The 22,083-nt window shown below is 36.8% G+C and overlaps 1 protein-coding gene across 1 annotated transcript in view; it reads left to right on the top strand.

Annotated features, from left to right (window-relative positions):
* nudt14 (nudix (nucleoside diphosphate linked moiety X)-type motif 14) overlaps positions 1 to 22,083 on the top strand; it is a 51,691-nt gene that overhangs the window by 11,043 nt on the left and 18,565 nt on the right. Inside the window, exon 2 of the mRNA XM_059512979.1 lies at positions 21,487 to 21,530. Coding sequence (XP_059368962.1) covers positions 21,487 to 21,530 — 44 coding nt within the window. The remainder of the gene's footprint in view (positions 1 to 21,486; positions 21,531 to 22,083) is intronic.

Below are 22,083 nucleotides of genomic sequence, written 5' to 3'. Positions count from 1 at the left end.
AATACATTTCTTTTAACAGTTTCTATGTTGGAATTACTGAGTGGTATACCCTAACCCTACCCTGTGAAAATGTTTGGCAGGCTGTCATTTTCCTGCCTTTGCATTGTAAAGTGTTCACAGAGTGTTGATTAAACACTTAAGCATGCCTATTTGTTGAAAAAAAGACAGGATTCCCCTATGAAATTGATGCTGTGGTAGGTCATAATAATGTTCGCCATTTAAATAGATTTTCTTTGTGTTAGAAATACTCCACAGGTCCATTAGAGTGTATTTTTTTTAGGCCTGTCAGTTCATATATATATATATATATATATATATATATATATATATATATATATATATATATATATATATATATATATATATATATATATATAATTCATGTTAATAATTACAAAGTGTCGTCAGGATTGCATGTGTATGAATTCAGACTAGTAGATAAGAATAATTAGGCCTCAATTGTCCTGTTTTTCCATTATGAATGATCGTAGGAGGTCTTAAATGCATTAAAAGTGGTCGCTTTAAAGTGCAGGTTAGAAAATACCAGACACTATTTCAGGTGCAGCTGAAGATAAGTGCAGTCTATGCAGCAACACCTCCAGCCTTTGCCTCTGTGAAGGAAGTTGAGTTTTTTCAACACCAGCCGCATCACTGAGTCACAGCTCTTTGCCACCCACACAGCCCTGCTGCCATGTAGCAGTAGACAGTTGCAGCCAATCCATTCCGCCACCTGTACTTTCAAATATTGCCACCGCCCAGCACACATCTCACCTTGGCACTACACCTTTTAATCAGTTTTCAGTGACTGTGAGAAAATGTATTTCTGCATTATGGCACTTTCCATCCTGCAAACTGTGTTCTGCTAAACAAACTTGCTCATCCACATTCAAGTCTCGGTTTAGAAAAACAAAAATCGTAATGTACCATGTTAGAAGGTTCTACATATGTGAGTTTTATGCACTGCTTTTCAGTATGCGGGGAAAATAAAGTTTTGCATGTGAATTCTTTTAAAGTGTGTTATACTCAAGATAGTAGTTAAATGGAGAACCTTTAACCTCCATGAAACTTTTATTCTACAAAAGGTCCTTTATAGTGGAAAAAGGTTCTTTAGATTATTAAATTGTTCTTTAAAACATAGTTCTTTTAAAAATTGTCTACTGTTACATTGCTTCAACATGCACTTTTGGGAGTCAAAACAGAGAACAGAGAGGGCTGAGTCCAATACTGGATGAGGGTCTAACCAAGTCCAGATTCTCCTAGACAAAACTGATGAGATGAGTCCATAACAAAACCAAGACCATGAAAATATGTTCTGGTCTCAACACTGGTACCAAATCCAAGGATCTGGCATGAAACTCTAGACAGCACAGTTGTATAGGTCAAACTCAATAAGACATAATGACATTGTCACGTGGCACAGCTGATTGGTTCTTTTTGTATCTGCAGCAAATGAGCTTAACATTCAGATACTTGGCTAGTGCTTGCTGTACCAATTGCAGCACACTTCAGAAACCCTCAACCTTCCCCAGCTCAAAGAGATTCATGTATGGTATATAGGGTTTATTTAATATGTTATACATGTAGCAGCAGTATTTCTTACATGCTCATGGCAGCATATTGTGGATGTGTTGGCAGTAGTAGTAGTCTGTACTTTTTCTTTTTTTTTTTTTAGCAGATCTATTCCGTCAAGACCATACACATTAAAGGTGCACTAAACAATTTTGGAAAACACTTGACCACAGCATCGTACCGAGTCCCAAAACACACTTTTAGCCAATTGGAAGTAAGGGGGCATGTCTTGGAATGACAGGGAGAAGACGTTAATTGAGTCGATATTGGAATGCCGATAAGCTTCAGGACAAATAATACTGTTATCGATTAGTGCTGCAACAACGCGTCGACGTCATCGATTACGTTGACTACAAAAATACATCGACGTTCGTGAAATGCGTCGACGCGTCACACTGTTTACATCTCGCGTAATGGCATACTGGGAATGGAGAAAGTTGCATTCTATCACAAAAACAGAGACCACTGTTATCAAAAGTATGGGAATACTTTAAACAGAGGCCAAATAAAATGGCCCTTTGTTCCCTTTGCAAAACCGATATGGTGTACCAAGGCAACACAAATGCGATGCACAAGCACCTCAGAGGAAAACATCCTGGCGCTCTCCAGTGTTACGGTTAAACTGGTTACCGTGTGATCTGGGGACCAACTTCCTGATTCAGGTCTCTGCTGCAGATGTGATGGAACGACCGCAGCAGATTCGGCGATTCTAAAAGCACAAACTGATGTGATATTATTAAGTGTCTAATAAACGCAGACTTGCTCATTGCATGATTCTGATATTCTTGTAAAGATTACAAGTTATTGGTATGATCACCCTTAGCGGCTGAAGTAAGGATAAAATTAAAAATAAAGTAAGTCTGTGTTGGAGCGGGTTTCAAACACGCGTTAGGGGCGTTCACATATCGCGCCTAAAAACGCGTGGAAATCGCTAGTCGCACCGCTTTCTCATTCTTTCCAAAGCGCTCGTGCAGTTGCGCCCCTGGGGCGTCTGCCGTTGCTAAGCAACCATGACGTGATAAATGGATTTGCAGCACTAAAAATCGCTTGCAGTAAAAAATTTTAATTTGATGAATGAAACACTTTTTTCAGTGTGCCCCAAACTTCACATGTTTGATAAGACTCCGAACCTGAACAGATTGACAAGAGATGTTGTTGTAACTCAGGCATAAAATGTTCGATCTTCCCCAAACTTCACATGTTGGATAAGAGTCCTGCCCTGAACACATCTGAAGGCCAATATTCCATTATAATGATAGCACTAGGGTTGTGCCGATAGACAATAGTATCGTGTATCAACGATCGTCAGAGATATCGACATAAGCAGAATTCTCTGTCGATAATCAAGACAATATTAGGCTCATTTTCCTATTAATGTATTAGATTATAATAATAATAACTATTATTTTTATTTTTATTAGGCTGCTTATTATAATTCGGCTTTTAAACTGCCCAGCTATTTTACTTAATTTCACTGCCCGCATTTCACACACACACCTCGCACGCGCAGGAGGATTAGAGCATGTAGTCGGTGAAGTTGTAACGCTTTGACTCGGATAATTAGTTAAATCCATGAAATGAAAGAGAAAACGATGAGTTGGTGCGCACACATTTAATGGCTGGTATATGGCAACGCGCTCTTCTCATACATGAGAGATTAACTCTTTCTTGGTGTCACAAATAAAGTAAAGACAAAATAATTAACAAGGCGGCAGAGCGAATTTATCATCCATAGTAACACACTATGTGGTGATGACGTAGAAGGACTACGTGAAAACCACTATGGATAATAAGTTCAATCTGCCGCCTTGTTATTATTTTCATGCACACCGCACTATAATGTGATGCATGCAAAATACATAGTTTTGGCCGTTACAAAGTCTCCATCCACAAACAGACGTACATCGTCTGCAGATATAAGGTATTTCATTGCACTTTAACAAGTAATCTAAACAGCCTATATACTGTATGTGCAATATATTAAACAAGCCCTCACTAACTGAGTTTAATGCCACAGTTATGGTAGAATGCATCTCATTCTTGTTTCTGTGACGGTGGGTCAGACTCGTCATGAGGCGCGCGGTCCGGAGCGCTGTATGACTGATGATCAGTTCAATTCAACTTTACTCCAAATATATCAACTTACCTGTTTTAAATACTTTATATTTAAATGTTCGTTTATGCCCAATATTAGTGTTTAACTGTTGGAATTTAAATGAAATCTGCTATTGATTTTCACCGTTGACTGATTTTGCAGAACATTTAGACAGATAACTTCCCTGCGCAGATGCGGACGTGCGATATGACAGTTGCGTCCGACTATGTATGAACTAGCTGTTTTAAATACAGTATTTTTCTATTAAACGTTAGTTAAATCAGTCAGTATGTTTGAAAGTAATTTTTTTTTGATTATTGGTGACTCCATAGGCTCTCTCTCGCGCACCTGCGCGGTTTAAAACACCAAATAGTTATGCTATGACAAGAACAAAGAGTCTCTCTCTTGCTCCACCCATGCTCGATAATATTGTGTATCGTCGATCTCACGGGCTGACGATATGACGATTTGAAAAATGACCATATCGCCCAACACTAGATAGCACCACCTGTTGGCAATAGGAAGATTGACACACATAAATGACTTTGATATATTCCACTTATATTTATGACTTTAAATGCATATTTCTCACCGTTCACCTTTTTATTAAAACCACTCGCTGCCGGTGAGCCCGGGTGCGTGTCCATTGAGATGGACTGAGAAATATCACACTCAGCGCTCAGCCAGAGAGGCATTTTCGCCCACAGGACTGCCGCATACTGGACGTTTTTCCCTTTTCACACCATTCTTTGTAAACCCTAGAAATGGTTGAGCGTGAAAATCCCAGTAACTGAGCAGATTGTGAAATACTCAGACCGGCCTGTTTGGCACCAACAACCATGCCACGCTCAGAATTGCTTAAATCACCTTTCTTTCCCATTCTGACATTCAGTTAGGAGTTCAAGAGATTCTTGACCAGGACCACACCCCTAAATGCATTGAAGCAACTGCCATGTGATTGGTTGATTAGATAATTGCATTAATGAGAAATTGAACAGGTGTTCCTAATAATCCTTTAGGTGAGTGTAGTATCGATAACTGTATCGATAAGTACCAGTATCGATAAGCAGTATGGGTATCAATTAAATGGAAATGATACCCATCCCTAGTGGAGAGAACTCAAGGAGCAGGAAGGGCTCGAATAGCATAGCATAGGTTGTAGGGCTGAGCAAAAATTTTTATTTTTTTCGATTGATCGTTTTTTTAAATGACGTTGATTCGATACTGATTCTCAAAAGCCATGAAACGATCTTTTCCGGTATTTATTTCAGAAAACATTTAAAAGAAGATCCGATTAATGTGAATCTTTTCATTAGTCTTCTCCACTAGATGTCACCCTTTTATTTACCTTGCGCAATGTTACAACAGAAAGCCTGTAACTCACTCATTCATTGCTTATCATGGCAGAGATACTGTTGACAAGAACCAAGCATGATTTGCAATTCTCAGGTAAAATTCTAGTAATACTACAAATCTATGGAAGGATTTTGACATCACGTGTAAAGGCACCTTCATTTCTACAATAAATGAATAAATAAATGGTGGATTGTGCTTGTTTACACAAGCGTGGGTGACATAATTGTCTCACTATGATGATATGAATACACAAATTTCATCCCCAGCTGCTCTGAGAATCATTTAATTAGCATTTTGTTTAATTTGACAAAACTACCATCATATCACATACACAGCAGCTACAAGTCCTCACGGCAACCCGTCAAAATAAAAGTTTACTTTAACGTGAAGAAACTGTCAAATATATATATGACTATTTAGCAGTCTTAAGACTCAATATAACAACAATGCAACTACTACTAATAAATATTAATTATTCTTTATTTTTAAAGGAATAATCATGTTTTCTTTTTAATTTTAACAGTAAACAGCACTTTGTTTGCCAACAAAAAAAAAAGTTTTTTTCATTTGATTAGGATAAATTAAATTGTTTTATTTCTTCGTCTGATTACCAGAAAAAAATAAGAAGAACATTTTATATGGCCCTATTATTGTTTAAAAAAAGGACCTTATACAAAAAAGAGAAAAGGTTTAAAATACAGGCCTGTGGCTCTTAATTCCTTTTTATAAATTCACCATTTGTAAACTGATGTTTACTGTTCATTTTTTTTAAATTTCAATAGTATTTGTATTAAAACTATATTCAATGAATGTAATAAAAAAAAAATTGAGAATCGAATCGAGAGCTTGTGAATCTAAATCAAATCGAATTGGGACATCTGAATTGATACCCAGCCTTAATAGGTTGCATTGTTTCTTTTTGACATGTGAGTAACGTTGATTTTGCTTCATTTCACACAACTTCTCTGCGTTGGCTTTTGTTTAAATATGCCTGTGTCATCTTCACTACTTTCTGCGATTGTCTTTATGCCATGGTTGTGTTGTTGGGGTATGGGTAGGGATGGGTATCGTTAAGGTTTTAACGGTATTACTACTCTTACCGATACTGCTTAACGGTCCGGTACTTTAACAGTATTCTTATCGGTACGTTGTGTTAGGCAGTCGAAAACTTTGCATTTCTCTGTCTGCACATAATGCACTTTTGAAAGATGCTTTGACAGATTGCTTGTGTTTCTGCCCTTACATGCAAAAATTTTGTTGCACTTATGACAACAAGCATCAACTCTAGTGAAGTATAACCACACTTTGGAACCTTTTGCTGTCTCCGCCATCGTCACTCTTTGTATTAAACAGGAGTTTTCGTACTGTAAGGGGCCGTTCACATATCGCGTCTAAAAACGCGTGGAAAACGTTAGGCACGCTGCTTTCTGATTTTTTTCCCAAAAGCCTTCGGACACTTGCGCTCCTGAGGAGTCTGCCGTTGCTAAGCAACCATGACCTGCTCTCTCCATGAAGACGCGGAAATTTCAGCAATAGATAAATGGATTTGCAGCACTAAAAATTGCTTGCAGTAGCACTGCTACTAAATTAATTTAAAAATCCACATACAGCTATCAGCTGTTCCTTTATCTTGGCTGATCTTTCAACGTTGTCACAGAAAAGGTGAGGAAGTTACATGACCTGCGGTGCGCTTGCGGCATTCTGAAAAGTTGAGTTGTTTTTAACTCGATGCGGTGCGGACGCGTCGCTTCCATTACATTTGAAATAACGAACTTGAGTGCGCAAAAGACGCGATATGTGAACGGCCCCTTATGCGTGTGTGTGCGCCGCGTTCGTTCTTGTTGTGTGTGTGTGTGTGTGACTGACAGACAGCCTCCGCGGTGCGCATGAGAGATCTCACAGATTTCACAGACAAACGTCTTAATATTATCGCAAATTAGAAATGTTTTGTAAGATAAAATGTGCACGATAACATTATTAAGCAAATCTCTTCGCCATCGTCACTCTTTATTATTAAGCGGGAGTTTTCATACTGTTATGTCTGTGCATGTGCCGCGCTCGTTGTGGTGTGTGTGAGACTGACTGACAGCCTCGGCAGCACGCATGAGAGATCTCGCAGATCTCACAGACAAACGTCTTAATATGATCGCACATTAGAAATGTTTGGTGAGATCAAATGTGCATGATAACTTTATTAAGCAAAAATACATAGTACATTAATTTTTTCCCCTCCAGTACCGAAAGCAGAACCGATACCGTCAGATCTTACTGATACTACGGTCTTTCATAATTTAGCCCCTGGGCCATTTTAATACCGGGTTTCAGTACCCATCCCTAGGTATGGGCATGTTTGTTTTGGTGCTTTCAAAAATCGCTTAGTGCACCTTTAAAATCCTCTACATAACCATGTCAATCCTTCAGAGAGTTGTCATGATAGAAATTATTTTTGACTGTCATCTGTTATGGCAGGCTCTTCTATAGTAGGGCTGCATGATTAATCGCATGCGATATTTAATTCGCATCTTGTCAGTAAAGCCGGTTCTGTAATCAGTGGTAAATCTCACCTGCGCACTTTCACAAGGAGCAGCATTTACTACACAGAGCCATTGTTCACTGACAAGCTGCGTAAAACATGCACAAAATATGATTGTGGTTTTGTGCAGCTTGTCAGTGAACAATGGCTCGGTGTAGTAAATACTGCTCCATGTGAATGCACGCAGGTGATTAAGATTTACCGCTGATTACAGAACAGGCTTTACTGACAAGATGTGCATTAAATATTGCATGCAATTTATCGTGCAGCCCTATTCTATAGCAGATTCTTGTATCTCAGGTACAGTAGTCATCCAGTGCTCTCTCTTGGGATCCACCTCCAGTGGATTAAGTTGCAATTAATTAGAGTGGTTGGATAATGAAATTTAGCCTGAGCCGGTTTCCAGTGTTGTTCTCGTGCAGAGCCCAGAGTCACTCAGGTCCCGAGAACCAGCAGCTGAGCCAACATGGTCAACTGCTCCAGCTGCCTGGCTACTGCTTTAGCAGCAGGGGTCTTGGCCATGAAAGGGGGGTTTCAAAGGAGAGTGTATTGGGGAGAGGAGGGGTGTTGGATTAAAGCAGGGGTTGGTGGGCAGACAACAGTGTGCATTGGGTGGGGAAGAACAGATGAGGAACAATAGGGGCAGGGATGCTGGAGTGAGCAGAAGGGTGAGGAGGCCATGGGAAACGTGTGGCAGCCATCGCCCCAGCACCAGGCCACTGGGCGCGCTCAATAGACACAGGAAATGGGATTTACGTGAGGCAGATGTGTGCAAGAGAGGTAATGAATGCATTAGAGCCCAATGAGCAAGAAAAAGGTGAGAGTGACCAATGTGCGCTTCCCATGAAAGCCGTTAACCCTACCCTCTGTGTAGACCACCTCTCTTTGACTGCTTTACAGAAAAACTCTAAAACAATGAGAGCACAAGCAGATGAAAAGCGAAAGAAAGGCTATTGAGCCTTAAGTACTCTTTGTCACCCAAGGCTGGCCTGTCATCATGCATTGCGTGGTAAGTGTCGTAGTGAAGCTTACTACTTATTCACTGTTTCCAAAACCATAACACAACTGATGTCAGGACACTGTTACTTTCCCAAGACTGCGTAGCCTTATATCACCATTGACTTCCTCTCTCTTTACAGATGTTGGTTTTGTACAGTGAGAATCTGGAAGTGACTGCACCAAAAACATTTTCCCACTGCATGGCATAGCCACAATCTTGTGGCTAGAGGTTTTCAGCCGCAATTCAGTGCATTGTATTTGTGTCCTGTATATCATTTCCCTGTGAGATTGTGGATTGTTCATAGGAACAATGATGTGTGGTGCTTTGAAAAGTTAATAAATCAGTAGCATAGTGGAAAATATAATGTATGCTGCTGTCTTCCCTTACATGTTAGAGTTAGTTTTTGATGCTTGTTTTTCCCTAGTGAAAGAAAAGTTACAAAGGGTAAAAAATTTTTTTTTTTAAATAAAAAACAAACAAACATCGATTCATACAGACAATGACTTCAGTGCATTGCTTTTATTAAAAGCAGGTTTTGGATTTCTAAATTTAAAAAGTAATTTTAATTTAACTTAAAGACTGTTTGTCAAGCGTCAATTCAAATATTGTATAATTTGTCCTTTGTATGGCAAGGCAAGGCTAATTCAGGTTATAAAACAGTGTAAAAGACTCCCCTTAAACTTAACAATTATTATGTATTAATAATTTAATTAATAAAATTAATGATTTGTGAAAAATGTTGAATATGGTATAATTTTTTTCTGGTTTTCTAAACCATATAAAATCAACAACAATTCTACGATTTTGCATTTAACACTTTTTTTTTAACCCTTTTACTTTTTGTGGACGCACTTATTTGTCATTGACAGATTCAATTTAGAAAAGCCTGTCACAGTGTTCAATATCATAAGAACCAAACAAGTTTATTTTACCCTCCCATCAACTGGCAGCAGTAGGCATTTGTAATGGTTGCAGGAACTTGTAGCCCCAGGCTTAGAGGCATGAGCGCTACTTAAGCCCAGCATGGAGCTTGAAATGGGGTGGGGGTACATTGAGGGGGCAATTTGGGGAGGTAAGCTCACACCTGTGGGATGGAAGGGCAGAAGGAGAGTGGGGTCGATGAGGGGTGGAGGGCACGAAGAAAGCAGATGGAGACACAGAGGTTGAGCTCCCTCTGTTCTCCCATTTCTTTTATCCCTACCCCTGTGCTCTGAAGCGCAAGCACTGGAAAAAGAAGCAGCGACACAAAGCCTTTTCAATTGGGTTAAAATGGTGGATGCGTCTGCATTTGCTCTTACTTGTTCAAATTTGAAGTAAAAAAAGATGGCAGACGAAGATGATGGTCACATCTGAGAGGCTGACAAGAAACCTTCCATAAAATGTTTAACCTCTTTTTTTTTTGGTCGTAATTTATGAGCTGTAAGGGCAATCAGCATGTGTCCACATCGGGGAGGGGTTTTGTTGTTCACACAGAAAGTGATTTGTTTTGGTGGTTGGCGGGTTTGGTTACTTTGTTTGTTTTGATGTTATAACGTCTTGGTTTGCCTTTGAGATCTGAAGTATGGTTGAGGACTCAATTAACCTTTGTACCCTCTCCGGGCTGGTGGCACATAATTGCTTTCCCAAAGAAACGCATCTTACATTTAAAGCACTAATATTGGGCTGATGTTCAGGATCTAGAAGAAAATGAATGGTTAAGTGCAGTAAACAAGAATGTGATTTAAAAATAATGATTCCTTTTGCTCATTATCCCTTGAATTTCACACCAACACACCCTAACGGATCCATACAGCATCTTTCTTACTATGAATATCAGCAGGGCTTGGCACATGATATCCTAGTGGGAATAATGTGCGATGAGGGCATTAAATCTTGAAGTTGAACAGCACATGGTGGGAATTAAAGGCCTTGATTGTAAATGGCAGCGTGACGGCAATTGAATTCTCAGCAGCTGTCGGGGTCACAGCATTATAAACTGCAAGCTGATGATAATTAGACTTTAAGCATGCAAAAGAACAAGGCCTTTCGCTCCTCCCTTTTCTCTCATAAGCCTTTATTGCGAGTAGGACCAATGGGGCACAGTAATTTCAAGGCCCTGCATCTCCTTCCATTCCCTGTAATCTGTGTTGTAATCCATGTCGCTTGTGATTCCCAGGGTCCTAAAAGGCTTTTCTTGTTGACCTAAAGAGAGTGGCCCTGATAATGAGGGACCCCCACCATCTGTGTGCAAGACCGAGGACCCTAAACACGTTTGGCCACACAGAAAAGACCTGTAGGGGAAAACCATAAAAGCAGCAAGAACCTCATCAGAGCTTCTGAAGGCAATACAATTGAATGATGGATTAAAAATATTTCTACTGGACACTTAGATTTTTCCCTTTAAAGCGATACTTCACCCCAAAAAATTAAAATTCAGTCATTGTTTGCTGAGGGTGGTGTCATTTTAATGTCTCCTTCTGTGTTTGTCAGACCACAAAAGGAGAAAATTGAAAAATAGAAGTCTTGCTCACTCTTATCCATATAACGGTAGTGAATTGTGACCAGATTCAAGCTTTAATGAAAAAGATGCAAAAGTGTCATGGAACCTGAAGGTTGTTGATTCAAAATCTGGCTAGAACCCAGACAGATGTTGACTTAACGTTGTACATTATGCTGCACTGCCTTGTACTACAACATGCTTTACCATGAAAGCCAAGTGGTGCAGCCAAATGTATACCACATTTCTCTTGTGAAGTGAAGCCTATAGCCCTCCACTAAACCAGAATTTCTTGTACAACAGAATCATTTATTCAGTAGAGTATATTGATCTTGGGTTCAAGTTCAACAGTATATGTTATGAGCCAGTAGCCTTAATACTTTATGTACCTGGGTTTAAGTAACATAATATACTGTTTTATATATACTATTATATGCTATTAAATATTATATTCATGTAAAAAGTGTTAAAGTAGATTGCTAATTATTATTACTCATATTATTTAAAAATGTTTTTTATCTTGTGATTACCTCTTACAAAGTGTTTGATTTAAAAACAACAACCATATATGCATTTAACAGCCATAAGTTGAATTTATAAATTAGGATGTTGTCTGGTTCTAAAGGATCCATTCATGCAGAGCAACTCTCTGAAATCTGATTTCACTTTCTTCGTTTAGACGAGATGCTTTGCAGAATTTCATTAAGCAACATCAAGAACCAACTTACAGTGATAAATTAAATTACTCTTAAAAATTATTTTATTGCAAAATATTGTTCTTTCCCATTCTAATGGCATATTGCTCCCAGTTGCCTGTATGTTGACAGTAAATGCGTCTTCTCAACATACGCTGGCATCTGTGTACCTGCTTCAATCTGTTGCTTATATCTCACATAGTTTGTAAAGGCTTGTGGGGTTTACATGCTGTTTATTCAACTGCAGAGTTTATCTGCAGATGAGATTGTGAGCATTTGGTGCTCTACTTTGAAATCAAGGCCATTTTTAGGATCACTTCTACAGTGTGGTGGCATGAATTTAGAAACTGTACTGAGATTACTAAATTTTATAAATCAGTCAGATTTCTTTTTTCACTGAGGCCTTCTTATTATGACTCTTTTTATTTATATTTTTACACTATTGCAATTGAATCAGTTTGTGAAATCAGTAGCCACTCATTACTGTTAAAATGGCATCTATTAGAAACAGGTATGTGAATGTGCATCACCTTTCTGTTGAGCAACAAACATTAACTCTAATCTGTTGTACCCTCATTCTTAAAGCCCTTACTCTTCGTTCTTGTGTTTTTTTTTTGTACCCTGTAAGAGCTAATGCTCAGTTTGAAGTTCTTTCGTTTTTGGGCTTGTCTTTGAGGTGCATGAACTTGCTTAGCCTCTCCCTCTCTGTGCTCTTTCAAGTTGCTTGTGATGGTTGGGTTAATACTGGTGTTCAGACAAAGACTAAGGGTTTACATTCGTGGAATGTAAATGTTCAAGCTTCTCCGTAAACTGCGGGTTGTCTCTGCTTCAGATACTGTAGTTGGCATCATCCCTTATGAACCAAAGAAATGCTCAGATAATAGTAGCGTAAAGACTTTCTTTGACGGTCTAAAACTCTGCAGGTTTCATCCTCCTCCACTCATTTACATACCCACTTTCACCTCCACAAGTATGTACTCAAGTATACACTTGCCATGAAAAGGCACTTTTTATCCCCACTTGCCTGACCCTGCGGAAAATATTGAAGAATTTAGCACCTACAAAAACTTTTAGGAGTTTTTTTGCAGATAAAAAGCAGATATATATTTTTTAATTATTATTAATATTTAAGAAATTTGAAATCATTTGACAATGAATAAAAAATAAATGTGTAAAATAAAAATACTTATACTTTAGATGACAGAATGTTTCACAAATAAATATTTAATAAAATAATAATTAAAGGAAGAAAACACTGTAACCAACCGGGCATTCAGTATTCTGGGAAGTTTGTGTGCATTGGGAATTTATATTTTTTCAAATAAAGCAAGGTTAACACTCATTTTACATAAAGCACACAGTGAAAATTACATGAATATGACAGTGGGCAAATGCATAAAGCACGGCATAAATTGAAATCACGAGTTTAAAGCATTCAATTCATGCTGGAGAAAAATGCACACTTCACAAGATCTCACAGCTGGATTTGACTAAGCTTTTAAAGTTTGTGAAATTAAATGTTCATTACTCATTCAAAGATTTGTTTAAATTATATAAATGCATATTTGCTTAATGCTGATGGCAAACGAGAAAGTATTATCATGTTTGCCTTTCTAGTAGTAATAATATATAAGCATTCGTAATACTTTCTGTATACATTAATTCCTTTGTTTAACCGTTTTATTGGATTATTAGACAGTTAACAACGACAGTAAACAAGAGGGAGAATGTGAGCGCTGTGTGATCAGGCGCTGCCGTTCTCATCGCTATCAAAATAAAAGTCCCGCCTCAAACACATCAGCCGAGCAGAAAAACTTATCGGCTGATGCTGATATTTGAAAAATGGCAAATATACAATAATTTACACGGTGAAATTGAAAATGCATAAATAGTTATAAGAATAAATGTTTCACTTTTTTTTTATACATATAAATACACAATGTTGGAAAAATGCAATGATAGGCCTACTTTTAAATATGAAACAAAACCGCCAGTAGATGGCTAATTCATTCAATAAATGAAGCAAGTTACTGTCTTTATGAATCATTGACTCATTGGCTACATTTACATGCCCACTTTTTGGTTCAATCGGACTGAATTCATTACGATTGATGAATCTGATTGTTGTGTTTACATGACCATTAAATAAAGTGATCGGGTTGATGTACGGGTTTATATGTCATAAGCTACAAATCGGAATAGATTTTTATAGAGTTTCTCACTGTTTGCACATAATAACCACACTCTTAGCCCAAATTAGTTCACTTGATTAGAACATTGCGTGGACACCCGTTGCACGAAACTTTTTAAGTTTTGACACAAATTCAAACTAAACCACTTTAGTTGTATTAACATATAACTTTAAGTTCATGCAGTAGACAAATCAAGTTTACATTAGTAGTCTTTACTCAAAATCTTAAGTTCACATCAATTATTTGATAAATAACTATTGTAAGTTACAACTACACATTTAAATATATTAGCAAATAACATTAACAATGTTTTTAAGTAATGATACATGTTATATTTATGTAATTTCAATATAATTAGACATATATTGGGATTTTTTTCTCTGATTTTTTTTTTTCAAATAAATTGGAAAAAAACAAAGGAAAACAGATTTCAATGCACATTTTTTTTATTGTTTGCCAAAGAAATGGTAACATGACAATGCATGAAACTTAGCCACAGAACTAAAATACACAGAAGTAAAAATGATCTTTGAAAGCACATACTAACAATTGTAACTCATTTGTGGAAGAAACATGAGCACACAGTAGTCAACAATATATGCTATATCCCTTTTTGTGTGAAAATTGTGTTTTGTGTGAAAATTGTGTGAACACACATTAACTGAGCACTAACAGCACTAATATGCAGTGACAGAACACACTTTAATGTCTTATACAACAAAACACAAGTGGCTTCTCATGGCAGCTTCACGCATTTCCTTACATTGTAAGCTGTTTTATCATGAAAAGTACCTGTTGGATGAACTGGAATGTATTTTTCATAGATTTAGGGTAGCTGAGATGCAGTGTGTATGCAAGTCCATACAGAATGCACATAGCTTTTGGCAAGTCGTCAATATTGTCCATCACAACTTCTCCTTCAATGATGGTCTTCAATGAGGCTGGATTGAGATGGAGAGAAGACGAGAGCCTTCATGCTTAATGAGGAGGATTCCAATTTCATCAGTAATCGTCATCAGAGTCCTAACAACATTAGAGCACAATCATGAAATTTCTCATTACATAATCAGTAATGTTAAGCAATTTGTTACGACTGCTGGAGTTCTGTCTTCACAACGATTATTTACATTTTGGTAACATGGACTTTTAATGCAGGAATAGAAACTTGTGATGTTCCATTAAAAACAGTTCACACAAAAATGAGAATCTGCTGGTAATTTACACATCCTCAGGCCATCCAAGGTGTAGCTGAGTTTTTCTTCAGTAGAACCTTAAAAGATTATTAGCTGAAACTGTGGTCCTTGGTGATTGATATAAAACAGTCAATGGAAACTATTTTTGATAGTAAAAAAAAAACATGCACAGGCAAAACAAAAATAATACCTGTGGATACTCCTGACCATACACTGAGGTCTTACGAAGTAAAACAATTGGTCTTCTGCAAGCAGTCCTGAATGCATTTACAACAGTCTGGAGAGTGAGTTTCCTGTCGCATATAATGTATGCGCAGGAGCAAACTCACACATGAGCAATCTTCCTGAAACTGACTGCACAAGCAAATTATTTTTTATTTGTATATAGGTTGTGGGATCCAAGATAAGTACACGCAAGTACCATTTTGATGATGACCAATACGACACACAATGCTTGCTCTCCAGACATTTGTAAACACCTCAGGACTGTGTGCCGGGGTTGTGGGTTAAAGGTAATAATGCTGAAAATACTGATTGTTTTGCTTCATAACACCTCAATGTATCATCAGGCGACACCGGTATTAATTTTGTTTTCCTTGTTTGTTTTTTTACTCCAAGTGATGGTAGCCATTGAGTTGGATTAAATGTATCACCAAAGACCACAGTTTCAGCTAAAAATCTTTAAAGTTTAAATTTTACTTAAATTAAATTTCTGTGAACTATACTTAAAATTGTATTAAAAAAAATTTCCTCTCAAAAACTTGAGTCCAAAGGGTTTGTAACGACATGAGGGTGAGCAAATGTTGGATGAACTAAACCTTAAAGCAAACAGATCCCCCAAAGAGGTTAAAAGAGCTATTGTAATAATTTAATAGTTTTAGGCTTTCTCAGAGTTTTTATAAAACACAGGAACTATCAATTAATGGTGAAATGATTATGTTTTTATGTTCTTTAAGATATTCTGAGAGAAAAAAAGAGGTTACTTACAAAGAATACTTTGTAGAAATCTGTAGGTTTGTGGCCAAGGACGGTCGGGAGTCCTCTGAGCACCAGACATCAGTTGGCTCTTTAGTCTGTTAGGAGTAAAATGAATCACTGATGAATAAAATTAAAGAAATGATCACAAGAAAGCAGAACCAATCAAGCACCATTTTTTTGCATTACACAACCAATTGTAAATGTTTTGTGATACATTTTCAGTACTTCAGCTGTTAAAAACTATGCAATGCAAGTCTTTAATGGATATGGACCAACCTTGATTTGTTGTGAAAGCTGTCAACAGCTGCCCAACTTTCTCTCTCCTAGACTGAAATATCTCAGTTAGACAAAGACTATGTTGATCAATGATTTCATGCTTGAGATTCTTGCACACAATCCTGTTACGTTAATTAGAGCTCCATGAACACCTAAAACAGAGAAAAAAAAACATTTAAACATAAAATAAAACATTTCAAGACTAACTGAAACTTTCAGCATAAACTTTTAGCATGAAAGCATAACCCTTTAAGCTCAGCTCAACAACTCAGTTGCAGTAATGATAAATACTAGACACGATAATATATATAAAAAGACAAGCTAACTTCGCTTTAACAAAAAGCTAATTGATGCACACATGCTGATGTTAAAATACTGAAGCTAAGGGTAATGAAATGTAAATGTTACATCTAAAATAAACATGGAAACACACTTGTTAAACTTAACTGTGAGCCAAAATAAACATCGATTTAAATATTTGCATTTTAGCTAAACTGTGAGCCAAAAGAAACATCGATTTAAATATTTGCATTTTAGCTAAACTGTGAACCAAAAGAAACACTGATTTGAATATAGCTGAATTGTGAACCGACAGGGGAAACCGTTGATCGGCACATTAAGACTACTTTAGATTTAACTACAGTAATGCTGTCATCAAGCCGGTCTTTTGGATAATCAATTTTCCCAGAAAGATAAAGATATAAAAGTTAACAGACTCACCATTACATGCTGGTTTCCAAGTCCATCATGTGCATCATCAGCCGGAATTTTCAAACCATCACGCACTCACTGCTCAAACATGTTCGAACGGGGCACAAGACAGATTGATACTGTCAATAAATTATCCATGATCAGTCACCGTTTACACTGTTAGTAATAAAATCTGAATTGTTCTCATCAAAGTTTCAGTGCTGCACTTGTTGTTGTTTGTTTTTGATGTTTTAATAAAAAGTAACTTTTCTGGTCAGGCAAGTAAAATTGTCTTTCACTTGCCCCTTTACAAAATCTATATGTCTCGGACAAGCGTTAATTTCAAGCCCTGCTTTTGACAACACTACTCTGATCATTTTTAGTGGTAATAAAAATAGACCTAAGCAAACAATAGACTCTTAGTATATGCTGGTTAGCCAGCTATCCAGTGCTTGTGATTGGCTGAATGCCTCAAGCATGTGACGGAAATGTTACGCCCTTTAGTATACTTTGATGGCGTCTCCCAGCACGACAATACAAAACCCCAATAAAACCCCATCCAGAGGGGACATAATTACTGATTATAACAACTTATACTGTCTTTTTACGTGTTGCATTGCCTATCGCGCTGTGTAAACATAAAAACATGTTTGCATTTGTGATTGGAGAAACAGCAAACAAGCTCTACTCTACACTGCTCAAAACTCGCCTTTGAATCATCAGTGGGGTTATGCAAATCTTCCCACATATAAATAGATGGCATATTAAACTAAAATGTTTCTGTTTAAAATCTGCTATCAAGCGCAAGGTTGGGGGTTCGATTCCCCGGGAACACATGATAGGTAAAAATTGATAGCCTGAATGCACTGTAAGTCGCTTTGGATAAAAGCGTCTGCTAAATACATAAATTAAATTTTAAAATGGTTTAGTAATGCTTTTCATGGATACTCGACCATGGACTTCACCACTTACATTATTTTGCCAGTTAATCGACTGGGGCATAAATGCAATCAAGGATTTTTAATAATAGAGTACTCAAATTTAATAGAGAAAATGTGACAGCCCTAGTCTAAATGATTCATCATAGCAAATCTGAATTACTGAATTTTAAACAATCACCAATGATTGGAAATTCATTTGTCAAAAGGATGCAATTTTTTAGGATGCATTTCTTTCATGTTGCAAAGCAGCAGATTCTTGAGTATGAAGATTACAAAGACCCTTTCAGGCATTTAACTAGCTGTTCTTGGATTAATGGAGCAGATCTGACACCATACAGAGCAACAAGACTGAAGTTTGTTCCGCTCTCTCAGTCTTCCCTCCAAAACAGCCACGTTTTGGAGCCAAAAGATACAGGTCATTAGCACGAAAAGCGGCATTGCCCAAAGCAAACATGACCCAGTCGGATCCACTGACCATGCTTGGTATGCAGGTTCACTTTCCACACTCTCGTTTTACACTGCTGCCTCAGGTAACCGATGAGTGTTTCCATTAATGGAGCTTGCTTCTTATTAACAGATCAGACCTGCAACCATGATTATGTAGGTCACGCTTAAGCTGTTCAACTGGAAAAAGGTGCTGCATTTTTTAAATAGCACAGTGTCTGTTCATTGAGAGGTGATATGAAGCGTTTTGATTATTTCTGGCTTTGTGCTTATACACCAACCAACTTACATATGCATATAAAAAAAACTGTCAAATCTGCATAAAGTGACCATCAATTTGAGGGTTTCGCTAGGCCACATTCTGCAAAAAAGTGAGTAAATACAATAAAATATATCTATAAAATAATTTAATATAATATATCTTCATAATTTGTATTATTTTTTTTTTTAAAGAACCACATTCTGTATAATTAACATCACTTCAAAATGTGAAAGTTGTCTCATGATCCTTTAGCTGATTAAAGTTATAACAATCCTGGAAGATGCTGCTTATGCTGAGCTATGCTTAATTTTTCAGAGTTGGGAGTGATGTGTTAATTCTTTCTTTTATGGTGAGTGAATAGTTACTGTGGGTGTAACCATGAAGAGCATCCATGAAAAGAAAATTACTAATTTCAAAACTTTCTTGTTATAAAGGCTGTAGGCTACTTGTTCACAGATATGACACATGATCTAGTATGTGTTGAGACAAATATTGGCTGCAAAGTCTCAGAGTTAAGCATAGACTTAATTTCATTTGAATTGTTCTGTTTGGGAAAATATGATAAAGGATCTGCTGAGAACACACTTCTGTGATGCCAAGCATCTTACAGGGCACTTCACCTTTGATGCACAGCTCAATTAAGGAGTTTTTTCACTGCGTGGTACGGCACGGCTTGGCTCGACTTGCGTTTCCACTACAGTATAGATTTGCTTTAGAGTAGGCGGGATTATTCACGTCGTTATAGTTGCGCCACCTGTACTTCCTGAAAAACTTTTACATTCTGCGTTGCCCCATAAAGCTTTTGCTGGATCTGCTTCTCTGCTATCAAAGAGATGAAGGTCTGAACTTCCTCAACAGAAAACCAAGCGGCCACTTTTTGGAGATATAAAAGGTGCAGTCATTCAAAACTGTTGCGTTCGATCCTTCTCTGGCTGTGCTGATTTAAATCTTGCGGTTCTGTTGTGTTTGTGTCACAAGATTCTCTCCGGCCAATCCATGATCAGCAGAGTTTACACGTCACGTTTTGGTAACGGTATGGATCACTTGGAACCTCAACTGCAGTGGTATTAAAAAAAAAAAGTACCAGGTACATGTAAATGTGAATACAACATGATTCAAGTCACTTTTTCTTTATTAACCTTCTAGTTAAAGAAAATTCTATTCCAAGTGCAGCACACATGAAGTTGTCAACATGATGTAAATGTTAAAGAAATTACTTGATAAATATATTTGCAGAAAAGATGCAAAACTACAACTACATATTGCACAAACTTGTGTTATACATATGTGTTCAGAAATAATATGAGAAAAATTATTTTAGAAAATCTCAAAAGTCAAGGTAATTCAAAATCAAAATGACTGAAAGTATGACACCAGTAGACTTTTCATTATACAGGTTCTTTTAAAACAATAGCAGCTTTTAGCCTGTCACCATGATGTAAACATAAAATATCAGACATACAGCAGTAGTTCTTTACAAGTTTTTTGTTAGATCGCGCTGCTTTTCCATAGTTTTTTCTGTGTAAACATGGATTTGTTTGACCCATACATGAAACCCCATTCTTAAAACACTGGGCTCAAGTTAAGTTCACTCCCATCCCATCTTGCATGTTTTACCTATTCGACTGCCGCGTCGCATCTTTGTCAACACAAAAACGCTGTGTAAATTCTGCCTAGCACTAAATTTATGGTCCTTCAGAGAGCATTTCACACGTGAGCGGTTAATCACGTGCGCTGACATGCGCTTGGATCATTCTTTTCTATTTACTGTTATCACTGGCATATTGTCAAATTGTCTATTTCTATCAAAATCGCTATTTCTCGATTTCTAAAAAATTAAATCGTGGCATAACAATAAATTCAGATTAATCTATAAAATATGCAAAATCGCCCAGCCCTAACGACAAGTATAAAGTATAAAGAAATGGCAATGATTTACAAGTATGTAGATTGAACAGGAGGTAATGCCTCTTCAAACAGAGTACAAACGCACATGCACTATGCCGATCCCCCATCATCTTAGGCAACACCAACAACCTTTTTCAGAAACATGTCTGTTCTTGTGAGATTCATGTCTCAGAATCCCTGTCCTCAGGCACTGTGGTGATCAAGCGTGCTAGAGGTTTATATAAAAGGGTGAGAGACACTTAGTACTGTACATGTATTGTACACAAAACATAAGCCTAGGCTGTTAATACTAACATTTTAAGAGCTGCACACCCTTTCCCAATATTGCTGGGGTGTTTTGAGAACTCAAATACACAAACCTTCGTATCAAACTTAAATCCGAAAGTTGCAATTTCATAGTTTATATAACATCTCTTTAACTTTGGTATCTTTTCTATATCCATGAGAACTTTAATGTGAACATGCTCATTGTTATAGCAATCCAGCATGTTTTTTTTTTATTTATTTTGGCTTAAACAGCAACAATATTATTATTATTATTATTATTATTGAACATCTTTTTATCCCTTTCATTAAACTTTACATTAATGAAAGATCTGTGTTTTGTATGAAACCTTCAAAAATCTTTTACATTAACCACTTTTCCAATGGAACTAAGATTTTTTTACAGGCCATCTTTCGATGTGGTTTCTAAAAGTTTACAATAGTTTGGTTATTATTTTTTTAAATGTAAGCCATCATCAATGCAATGATTAAGGCTTTTTACAGTTTTGTATATTCAGACTGTCTGTCTCAGTTGTTTGTTTGTTTTACATCTTTATCTGAACTGTGTTATTTAAGAAATTATATGATATTTTAAATTTGCTTTTATTTCACAGAATGGAACAAAGAAGTCCTTGGACTGTATGCAAACCCATGATAGGTGAGGATGTGTCTTACTGTTTTTATTTATTCTATTTATTTATTTATTTATTTTTCTGGAGTGTACACTGTAAACAAAAAACTCTGTAACATTTACAAGTAAAATACAGGCAGCTTTGGTTGCCAGAACTTTACAGAAAAAAAATATGGTATCAACATTATAGGTTTTACAGACTTAAATTCACTGTAAAAAAAAAAAAAAAAACATATTTCATTAACTGATATTACTCTTAAATTTTGTCATTTAGCAGATGCTTTTATCCAAATTGACTTGAGAACAGTAGAAGCAATCAAAACTAACAAAAGAGCAACAATATGTAAGTGCAAATGACAAGTCTGTTAGCTAATGCAGAACACATAGCAAGGTATTTTATTTATTTATATACACACACACAAAAAAACAGAGAAAAACAAGTATAATGTTAATATACCAACCTATCGAAGTACTAATCTGTTTTGTACCATTTTAATACACTGATAACCACCTAAAACTGGTGGTGATGATGATGAAGTCACATGATGAATCAAAGCTCATCACAAAAAGGCTTTTCCAC

Source organism: Carassius carassius, chromosome 27 (assembly GCF_963082965.1).
Source record: "Carassius carassius chromosome 27, fCarCar2.1, whole genome shotgun sequence".
NCBI classification, from domain to species: domain Eukaryota; kingdom Metazoa; phylum Chordata; class Actinopteri; order Cypriniformes; family Cyprinidae; genus Carassius; species Carassius carassius.
This window is presented reverse-complemented; position numbering and strand designations above follow the sequence as displayed.